The sequence below is a fragment of the Otolemur garnettii genome, unplaced genomic scaffold, assembly GCF_000181295.1.
Source record: "Otolemur garnettii isolate 467f Iridium unplaced genomic scaffold, OtoGar3 scaffold00145, whole genome shotgun sequence".
NCBI classification, from domain to species: domain Eukaryota; kingdom Metazoa; phylum Chordata; class Mammalia; order Primates; family Galagidae; genus Otolemur; species Otolemur garnettii.
This window is the reverse complement of record NW_003852540.1, coordinates 3,450,511-3,461,947: the sequence shown is the minus strand read 5'-3', so window position 1 is coordinate 3,461,947 and position 11,437 is coordinate 3,450,511. Positions and strand designations below refer to the sequence as shown.

Genomic DNA, 11,437 nt, shown 5'->3' with positions numbered 1-11,437 from the left:
AGACTCACTTGAGCCCAGGAGTTTGAGGTTGCTGTGAGCTATGATGCCACAGCACTCTACCCAGGGGGACAGCTTGAGGCTCTGTCTCAAAAAAAAAGAAGCATTTCTGTCTCTTGAGCAAGAATCACTGTGTTGCAAAAACCCTAAGGGAAGGCTCCATGGACATCCCGGTCAGCTGTCCAGGACTCTTCTTGCTTCTAAACACTTTCTATTTCGACATAAGCATTTACAGCAAACTTGAGCAAAACAAAACAATACAGATTTAGCTAATTTCTGACCTACTAAAATCTACCATGTGCTGGAATTTGGAGAAGCTGATGCAAAGACTCTACTTACTGGGACTGTGACATCATCATAAAAACTCCAAGCTAAGGCCCATCTCATTGTTCGACCTTGACAGAATTCAGTGTAGGTGACTTTAGGAACCTGAAACCGAGTAACATGGCATCTCATCAAAGTGACATTCTACCAACGTTTCTGCCTTCTGCCTCATGTTAAATATCTATTGCTCTTTCTTTTTAATCAGTTAACAGTGTTAGTTAACTGATAGTGTTAATTAACAAAAATCAGTTTATACACAGCTGCTAATAATGAAGGAATATATTATCTCTCAACAAAGTTGTATTTTTTCCCTTTCCATAAAACATTAGAATTTACAGATCTAGCTTGAAGATTCAAATATTTGAAACACCTAAAATACAGCTCTTCAGAGAATCATTTGTAAAATGATTCAATTCAAGTGGCTTTTGTTTTCTTTTTTAAGAAAGGGAGCCAACCAAATCCTGACTAGACACTACTATGAAATCTCCCCTCTACCTATCAGATTTTAGGAAAGAAAAAGGAACTACTTGGCAGCTTTTACAATTTACCAAAGAAATAGTGTTGTGGGGAAAACAGGACAGGTAGAATGTCAGAGAGAAACCAGAGACCAGAAGGTTGGTTTCACTACTGACCAGTATCTAACTCCTTTTGCTGAAAAGTCATTTTACTCTTGTCTACTAATGCCAGAGAGCATAAACTGGGAGAGAAGAGGTGGAAAGTAATTGTGACTTTTCCTTTCAGAATAGGAGCAGGAAGCTACACTCATGTAGATGGTCAGCCTAATGAGAAGCACAACGGCCTGACACTGTGTTCTGGTTCTAACTGTTCTTCCATAACTGTGTGGCTTGGAATAGGCCTCTTACCCTATCCAGCCTTCAGTTTAGCCTCTAGATAGGAGGTTGGTGGTAGATAACAGGTTTTCTGATTTCTGTTTTTTCTCTGACATCTTACTCATCCTGTTTTTCTGCAGCTCTTTTTTTTGCTTTAATAATCTATACAAAGTCCCCTTTGCCCTAAAATTACAGAATTTAAAAAACAAGAGAAAGAGCAGTGTCTATGGTTCAGTGGGTAAGGTGCTGGCCCCATATACTAAGGGTTCCAACCCGGCCCCAGACAAACCGCAACAAAAAAATAGCCGGGCATTGTGGCGGGCACCTGTAGTCTCAGCTACTCGGGAGGCTGAGGCAAGAGAATCGCCTAAGCCCAGGAGTTGAAGGTTGCTGTGAGCTGTGTGATGCCACGGCACTCTACCAAGGGCAAAAAATGAGACTGTCTCTACAAAAAAGGGGTGGTGGTGGTGCCTGTGGCTCAAAGGAGTAGGGCGGCAGCCCCATATACCAGAGGTGGCAGGTTCAAACCCAGCCCCAGCCAAAAACTTCAAAAAAAAATAGAGAAAACAAAAAGATCACATTTAAAGTTTCAGGTTACAGAGGAAAATTCTATACTAAACCTACCATCAAAAGTAGATACCCCAGAACAGTAATGACAAAGCCTCACCCCTTGTATGCGAAGCTCTTCCTTCAGAGGTGCCAGGCTGCATTTCTTTCCTAGCATACAGCTATACCACCTACAAAACAAAATCAGACAAACACTCCTTATGTGGCTGTATTTTTAAATTCAACGTACTCAAGTGAACAAATTGAGAATAGCAGCAAATAAACATTAAGGTACAAGTGACAATAACAACAACTGCATATAATGTATTTAGACAAAGACTAAATCTAGTGATGAAAAACAAGGCCAAAGCAACTTAAAAAAAAAAAAATAAACCCAAAATCCACTTAGCTTCTCCAACGCTTCAGGGGCTATAAGTATTTGGAAAAAGAGAGAAAGAGAAAGGTCTCATCTGTCACCCTCAGAACGAAGGTCATTTAGCTCTAGGACAGAAATTAGTCAATAACAGCAATACAAATGTTATTACAACATACTAAGAAAACTTATAAAATCCAGCATGAATCTGTGTTGTGAGATGTCCCCACCTGTGAGTAATTTAAGGATAGCTAATGCAGAAGATCACAGTGACAATTTGTTCTGCAGTAAATACAAATATGTAAGAGGGAGTTGTTAGAGAAGTTGGGAGTGAACTGGTTAAAAGGTAAAGTGATATACTTTATTTCTTCTCATTATTCTAAAAAGTTGGCAAAATACAAAATTTATACAGGACTTCTCCCTCAGTCCATGAAAGATTAACTACTAGGGGAATTGCCCCTCCACCACAAACAACCAGATAAACAACTGGATAAAATATGTGAAATAGCTATTTTTCAGACATTAAACAACTGGCAGTGTGGACCTACAATCTCAGAGAGAGTAACAAACAAGGTGAGCTATACAAATGCCAAAGCTTACTGCTTGTAGGAAATTTCTAGGCTGCAGTGCAGGGAAGAGAAATTCAAACATAGCCTAACAGTCTTGGTAAGTTGATGAGACAGAAATCCAAGTTCAGAGAGGCTGAGGCAATTAAGATTTGCAAAGCAGGTTGGTTGCAGTAGTTCACGCCTATAATCCTAGCATTCTGGGAGGGCAAGGCTGGTGGATTGCCTGAGCTTAGGAATACAGTTAAGGGCTTCATAACATTTTAGTCAATGACAGACTGCATATATGACAGTGGCCTCTTAAGATTATAATGAAACTAAAAAATTCCTACTGCCTCATGATGCTATAGTGTAGGCACTGTAATGTCATACAATTACTTCTATTTTTTTTTTTTTTGAGACAGAGTCTCACTTTGTTGCCCCCAGTAGAGTGCTGTAGCATCGCAGCTCACAGCAACCTCAGACCCCTGGGCTCAAGTTATTCTTTTTTTTTTGAGATAGAATCTCAAGCTGTTGCCCTGGGTAGGGTGCCATGGCGTCACAGCTCACAGCAACCTCAAACTCTTGGGCTTAAGTGATTCTCTTGCCTCAGCCTCCCAAGTAGCTGGGACTACAGGCACTCAGCATAATGTGCCCAGCTATTTTTTGATTGTAGTTGTCACTGTTGTTTGGTGGGCTGGGCTGGATTCAAACCTGCCAACTTTGGTGTATGTGGCTGGCATCTAGCCACTTGAGCTATAGGAGCCGAGCCTCAAGTGATTCTCTCTGACTTGCCTTCCAAGTAGCTGAGACTACAGGCACCCACCACGATGCCTGGCTATTTTTAGAGGCAGGGTCTCGCTCTAGCTCAGGCAATCCACAAGCCTCAGCCTCCCAAAGTGCTGGGATTATAGGTGTGAGCCACCATACTCAGTCAATTACTTCTATTTTTTATATATTTAATGTAGCTTATATATACAGTGTTTATAAAGTCTGCAGTATTGGACACAAATGTCGTAGGCCTTCATGTTCACCCACCAGTGTTATAAAGCTCTGTTCATGGCAAGTGCCCTACCACAAGTATACCATTTAAAAATATTTTTATATTAAAAAAAATATTTTATACCATATTTTTAGTTTGCCTTTTCTATGTTTAGATACATAAATGCACACCATTTATGGTAAAATTGCCTACAGTATTCAGTATAGTAACATGCTGTACAGGTTTGTGGCCTAGGAATAACAGATTATACCATATAGCCTAAGTGTGCAGCAGGCTATACCATCTAGGTTTGTGTAAGTACACTCTATGGTGTTCATACAATGAAAAAATTGCCTAATGAGGCTCGGCGCCTGTGGCTCAAGTGGCTAAGGCGCCAGCCACGTACACCTAAGGTGACAGGTTCGAATCCAGCCCTGGCCCACCAAACAATGACGGCTGCAACCTAAAAAAAATAGCCAGGCCTTGTGGTGGGCGCCTATAGTCCCAGCTACTTGGGAGGCTGAAGCAAGAGAATCACCTAAGCCCAGGAGTTGGAGGTTGCTGTGAACTGTGATGCCATGGCACTCTACCCAGGATAGCTTGAGGCTCTGTCTCAAAAAAAAAAAAAAAAAAAATTGCCTAATGACAAATAGCTCAGAAGGTATCCTCATTGTTAAGTGACAAATGACTACATGTTAAAACATCACATTGTATCTCATAAATATATACAATTATTGCCAATTAAAAATAAAATATTTTTTAAAAAAGGTAAAAAGTCCTTAATAAAATACTAGCAAAAGTAATCCACCAATATGTAAAAAGAATAATATATTACGACCAAGTAGAGTTTACCAAGAATATAAGGCTGGTTCAATATTCAAAAATCAACATATTGGGGCAGTGTCTGTGGCTCAAAGGAGTAGGGTGCTGGCCCCATATACTGGAGGTGGTGGGTTCAAACCCAGCCCCGGCCAAAAACTGGAAAAAAAAAAAAAATCAAGATATTGGGCAGCACCTATGGTTCAGTGGATAGGGCACCGGCCTCATACACGGAGGGTGGCAGGTTCAAACATGGCCTCAGCCAAACTGCAACAAAAAAATAGCCAGGCGTTGTGGTGGGAACCTGCAGTCCCAGCTACTCGGGAGGCAGAGACAAGAGAATCATTTGAGTCCAAGAGTTTCAGGTTACTGTGAGCTAAGATGCCACAGCACTCTAACTGGGGATACAAAGTATGACTCTGTCTCAAAAAAAAAAAAAAAAAAGGGACAAACTGATATAAACTAAGAATGGATATACTACATGAAAGAAGTCAGACAAAATTTACATTTTGTGTGATTCCATTTAAATACGTCTGAAACAGGCAAAATGATTATGATGAAAGCACATTAGTGGCAACTACGCACCTATAGGAGTGGGTGGGGACAGAATGCCAAGGGGTATTAGGCAGCTTTTTAGTGAGATGGAAAGTTCTATTTCTTTCTTTCTTTTTTTTTTGGGGGGGGGGAAGGAAACGAGAGTCTCACATTGTTGTGTTTGGTAGAGTGCTGTGAAATCATAGCTCAAAGCAACCTCAAACTCTTGGGTTTAAGTGATTCTCTTGCCTCAGCCTCCCAAGTAGCTGGGACTACAGGCGCCCACCACAATGCTTGGCTATTTTTTTTGTTGCAGTTGTCATTATTGTTTAGTTGGTTGGGGCCAGGTTCGAACCTGCCAGCCCTGGTGTATGTGGCTGGCACCTTAACTACTGAGCAATGGTGCCGAGCCAAGTATAAGGGAATTTTAAAATGACCAAAATTCTAAGAGAACTGAAGAGTCTCTAAAATCACACATTAGCTTAAAACTTTGTAACACTGCTATTATAGGCTGAAAACTGGTGAAGACTGGCAATCTTCAACCCTATTATTTATGTCAAATAATATAAATGTATAATAAAACTATCATATTGCTTTAGAAACAGCAGGTATCAATAAGTATTTTTTCTTCATTGTTTGCGTGGTCATCAATAGGTAATTGCACCTATTTCTGTTTAGCAATCCTTTTTCCCTATGAAAATACAAAGAAGTAGTAGTACCTAAACTACTTTACAAAGAAAACCCCAGGCAAATTTATTTTAAACATAATTAATTTCATTTGGTAGATTTAAAATGTTGTAAGAAAAAAAATATGCTCCCTTTAAGAAGAGGGTATATAAATGGAGAACTCATTAACCAGGAATTAAAAGCCTTGTGTTGTTAGGAACAAGATGAAGAAGAGAAATTAGGAGCAATTAGTGCTCACTTAGTATAAAATAGGCTGATTAACACTTTTTCTTTAAAACTAGCACTCCTGAACAGATTAGTCAATGTCTCTAGAAGCCAAGAAAGGGCCTGGAAGAGGGGGAAAAAAGATACTTTAAGATTTTTCGAGAGATGAAGGAAACCAAATATTTAGATAGGTAAGTAAACATGTCATTGATATTTAACATAAACTTGACAGAATTCTTTTTCCATTTTTTATTTTCTGAGACAGTGTCTTGATGGGTTGTTCAGGCCAGAGTGCAGTAGCATCATCATAGCTCACTGCAACCTCAAACTCATGAACTCAAGTGATCCTCCTCCCTTAGCCTCTCAAGGAGCTCGAATTATAGGTATATAACACCACGCCTCACTATTTTTTCTAATTTTTGTAAGGGAGAGAGTGTCTTACTATGTTGCCCAGGCTGGTCTTAAACTCCTAGCCTCAAGCAATCATCCCGCTCGGCCTCCCAAAGTGCTAGGATTACAGGTTTGAGACACCCCACACACCTGGCTTCATATTCTTTTAACCTTTGCATTAAGCTGTATATCACCTGATGGATCTTTTAATATTTAATCTCAACATGTTTATGTTTTCAGCAATAGTTATTATTTCTTACAGAAAAAGTACAAGTCAATTAGTGTCAAAAATCCTATTTTAGCTGCATATTTTTAAAAAACCAGGGGGCGCCTATGGCTCAGTGAGTAGGGCACTGGCCCCATATACCGAGGGTGGTAGGCTCAAACCTGGCCCTGGCCAAACTGCAACAACAACAACAAAAAAAGGAAATTGTGAGAGCTATCCATGCAATAAAAATGCCTACCCACTAGATCCTAGCTACTCTGAACAGGCATCTTGTGACAACTAATCAAAATGCAAGTGGAAAAAAAATTAACAAAAGGAAGATCTAGTTACTCAAGAGACTTTGAACCCATTATACCATTTTAATGATGAAAGTGGCACTAGATTCATTACAACATTTAGGAATTCCTCTGAGATGGAAGGTTTCAAGAAAAATTATTTTGAAATAATTTCAAACTTTCAGAAGAATTGCAAGATCAGTACAAATGACTCCAGTATCTCCTTCACCCAGATTCACCAATTAACATCTTCCATTTGCTTGTTCTCTACGTATGTTTTTTCTAAACTGAGAATTGGTTGCAGACATCATCATGCCCTGTCAGCCCTCATAGTTTGGCATATACATTTTAAAAACAAGGGCATTCTCTTTTGTAACCACAGAACAATTATCAAACTGGTAAAAATTTAACACTCATTTAATACTATCATCTGGAATATAGTCCATATTCAAATTTCACCAATTGGCTCAATTTTCTCCCCTGATACAAAGCCAATCTAAGATTGTGCACTTCGTTTATCAACCTCAAACTCTTGGGCTTAAGCAATTAATTCTCTTGCTTCAGCCTCCCAAGTAGCTAGGACTATAGGCGCCCATCACAACACCCAGATATTTTGTTGTTGTTACAGCAGTCATTGTTTAGCAGGCCTAGCCTGAGTTTGAACCCGCCAGCCGAATTTTAGCTGCATATTTTTGATATATGTGGCTGAAGCCCTAACCACTGTGCTATGGGCACCAAGCCACACACTTCATCTATATATCACATCCTTTTAGTATCCTTCAATCTGTAATAGTTCCTCTGTCCTTTCTTACATTCATGACCTTAATATTTTTACAGAACTATTTTACAAAATCCCTCAGTTTGGTTTGTCTGAAGTTTCCACAACATTAGACTTGAATAGCACGTGTCTGATGTAACATAGAAGCAGTGCTGTGCCCTTCCAGGTACATTGAATCAGAGATGATCACCTATCAAGATGGTGCCCTCTTGTTTTCTCCACACTGAAGTCCCCACATGTCTCTCTATATGAAGAATAACACAGAAAAACAGATAAAAGCAGAGGTTTAGAGTATAACTGTGATCCTAGTCTAAAAATTTCTTTTTAGTGAAAGCCAACACCTTACAACCTACGATAAATAAATTACCAGGATCAATGACCCTAGATATTCATGAGAACAGCTCTAGTGACTGCCTGATCTCAAAACTTACTAATAAACTATCATAAATTTCAAACCTTTATGTCTAAATATAAATTTTTATACTACGCTCTTATAAACTATACATGATTTTACTTATTCCCATTTTTATATGAATAAGAAACACTACCTTGTAACAAGTTAGTGGAACGAAGGTTTTTCATTTCTTTTTAGACTGTTTGATGGACTGAACATACATGACTGTTGATTTTAAGAACTCTCTTCTATGACCATCTAAAGCAAAATCAACCACAGACTACATCTGTAGAGTAAAATGCCATAAAAGTTGATAAAGCTAGGCTGGGTACAGTGGTTCAAGCCACTATTTATTGTTTATCCCAGCAATTTGGGAAATCAAGATGGGAGGATCTCTTGAAGCCATGAGTTCAAGAATACACTGAGCCACACAGTAAGATCCTGTCTCTATAAATAATACAAAAATTAGCCTGGCTTGGTGGCATGTGCCTATAGTTCCAGCTACTTTGGAGGCAGAGCCAGAAGGTTTGCTTGAATTGAGGAGTTTGAGGCTGTAGTGAGCTACAATGAAGCCACTGCACTAGACAAGGCAACAGAAAAGATTCTGTCTCAAAAACAAAAAAGAAAAAAAGATGAAACCAGAAGTCAAAGGTAGCCATTCATAACAGTCTCGAAAGATGGCAGTTCAGTAAGAAACATGAAATAATGAAAATAAGAAGAAATCTAAATGTCCAATTATACAGAAACCACTTAATTATGGACTCTTGTTAAGCTATTTAAAATCACTGCTATGCATTAAGAATCACATTCAAAAGTCCAGATTTATTAAACATATTGTGGATTATACCCAAATCCAAGAAGTACCCATTATCTGCAAGGGGATAAGGATAAAAGGAAAAGGTTATATACCATGGAATACTACTCAGCCATAAAAAGGAGGCTTTACATCCTTTGTATTTACCTGAATGGAGCTAGAGAACATTCTCCTTAGTTAAGTATCTCAAGAATGGATAGACTGGCTCAACTCCTGTAGCACAGTGGTTACGGCGCCAGCCACATATACTGAGGCTGGTGGTTCGAACCCAACCCCAGCCAGCTAAACAACAGTGACAACTGCAACAAAAGAGAGCCAGGTGTTGTGGCGGGCGCCTATAGTCTCAGCTACCTGGGAGACTGAGGCAAGAGAATCGCTTAAGCCCAAAAGTGGGAGGTTGCTGTGGCTGTGACACCACAGCACTCTACCAAGGGGAACATAATGAAACTGTCTCAAAAAAAAAAAAAAAAAAGACAGATTAGGCCCAGTGGCTCAGACCTGTAATCCTAGCACTCTGGGAGGCAGAGGAGGGTAGCTCAGGAGGTCTAGACTAGCCTGATCAAGAGTGAGAGCCCCGTCTCTGCTAAAAATAGAAAAATTAGCAGGATGCTTTGGCAGGTGCTTATAGTCCCAGCTACTCGGGAGGCTGAGGCAAGAGGATTCCTTCAGCCCAAGAGTTTGAAGTTGCTGTTAGCTATAAAGACGCATGGCACTCTATTAAAAAAAAAAAGAAAGAAAGAAAGAGAAGAACAAAAGAATGAATGGATAAGCAAGCATCCCATGTATCTCATGTACTCAACACTAATTCGATACTAGTAGATGAACAACCACAGGCCCACATGAGAAAAACTAACACAAATGGCTTGGCACCCAAAGCACAGTGGTTACGGTGCCGGCCACATACACCGAGGCTGGTGGGTTTGAACCCAGCCCAGGCCAGCTAAACAATGACCACTGCAACAAAAAATAGCCAGGCGTTGAGGCTAGAAAATCGCTTCAGCCCAAGAGTTTGAGGTTGCTATGAGCTATGACACCTTGGCATTCTACCAAAGGCAACACAGTGAGACTGTCTCAGAAAAAGAAGAAAAGAAAAAAAAACTAACACAATTAAATTTGAGAAGGAGGAACAGGGGAGGGAGTTCAATAAGCTCCCACCTAGTATGTACAATGTAGGGGTAGTGAAGGACTCAAGTATAACCTGGACTTTACCTTACAAATGCAAAACAGCATAACCTAATTGTGTGCTATTGTGGGTTAATCCAAAATAAAATAATAATAAAAGGAGACGGCAAAAAGAGAGAGAATGGGAGAAAACAGTATCAAGTTGGTGCTTTATAAAACACAGATCTTTGGTGCCTAGAAAAATCATAAAATTACTGCTATAAAGACATCAGCTACAGAATTAATAACCAATGATGAGTGTGGAATTCAGGCTGTAAGAGTTTGATAAAGAAAATTTTATCTAGAAGGTTATATGGGTGAATCTCCCCCATCAAATGTTAGTAAGTCAACTAAAGTCATAGGCACAGAAAGCCAAAGTAAAGGTGACAAGCACTTGCAAATCTTCATCAATGCTAGAAGGGCTGTTGGCTTAGAAATCCATCTGTGCCTTAGAGCTGTAGCAACCGCAAAGGGTGGTGAAAAGATCACTGGACTGGAATCAGGAGATAGGGGTTTGAGGTTTCTAATCTATAAAACTAAGAAATTGGATAAATTTATCTCGCAAGATCCTTCCATTTGCAAAATTCCTTACAATGCAAAACGAAATGTAGTAGCTGCTGAGCATGACTCCGTAAAGGGGAGGTGCAGCACCATGAATGCCCTCTCGAGATCAGTCCGACAAATTTAACTTACTTCACCCCATAATGCCGCAAGTTCTACTTGCTTTCTGTGCTTCTTTGGGGACAAGAAGAAAAACATTTCAGGGGGGATAAGAAACAGATGGTAGGGTTGAGGTACTTGTTTTTAATCTCTTGTTTTCTTAGAGCTCCAAATAGCAATTTTCCTAGCACTTTAAAATACGAGTCCCCTATCAGTCATATTTTGTACAATGTCAACTATAAAAACATACATGAGGACATAAACTGGCAATATCTACAAAAATAAGTAGTTATAGTAGAATGTGAAATCGAAAACAATATTCTTGCACATTACTTTCACAAAACATTGCTCTATTCTCTTTGTGACAAATATCATTTTATGTATTCCCTTCTTTTATCTTCTCTCTCAATCTACCCGAGTCCTAACAGAGCAGGTGAACACAGTTATCTATGTATCTATTTTGATATATACACGATGACTAACGTTTTCAGATAAATCATAACTGGGTAATGTTTCCCACATATGACGTCAAGCTCAAAATGGTCAACTCTCCAGAGATATGATGCTCTCTTACAATTTATCTTTCCTAGCAAACTTATACCTTTGGTGGTCACTACAGAGCCAGGTACAGGCTGACATAAAATGAATCAGTTTCTATCCCTTAGAACGGTGTTCCTTTAAAAACATGTTATTGTAATTTCAATGGGACTTTGGAAATAATAGAATTTTATTTATTTATTTATTTTTTTGAGACAGAGCCTCAAGCTGTCCCCCAGGGTAGAGTGCTGTGGCATCACAGCTCACAGCAACCTCCAACTCCTGGGCTCAAGCAAGCCTCCTGCCTCAGCCTCTCAAGTAGCTGGGACCACAGGCACCTGCCACACACCCGGCTATTTTT

The 11,437-nt window shown here is 39.5% G+C and overlaps 1 protein-coding gene across 3 annotated transcripts in view; it reads right to left on the bottom strand.

Annotated features, from left to right (window-relative positions):
• Positions 1 to 11,437, bottom strand: part of METTL16 (methyltransferase like 16) — a 94,145-nt gene that overhangs the window by 20,178 nt on the left and 62,530 nt on the right. For all 3 annotated transcript variants that reach the window (XM_003799076.3, XM_023518736.1, XM_023518735.1), the window contains 2 exons: positions 1,819 to 1,888; positions 337 to 426 (listed from right to left, as the gene is read on the bottom strand). In XM_003799076.3, the coding sequence (XP_003799124.1) occupies positions 337 to 426; positions 1,819 to 1,888 (160 nt within the window). The remainder of the gene's footprint in view (positions 1 to 336; positions 427 to 1,818; positions 1,889 to 11,437) is intronic.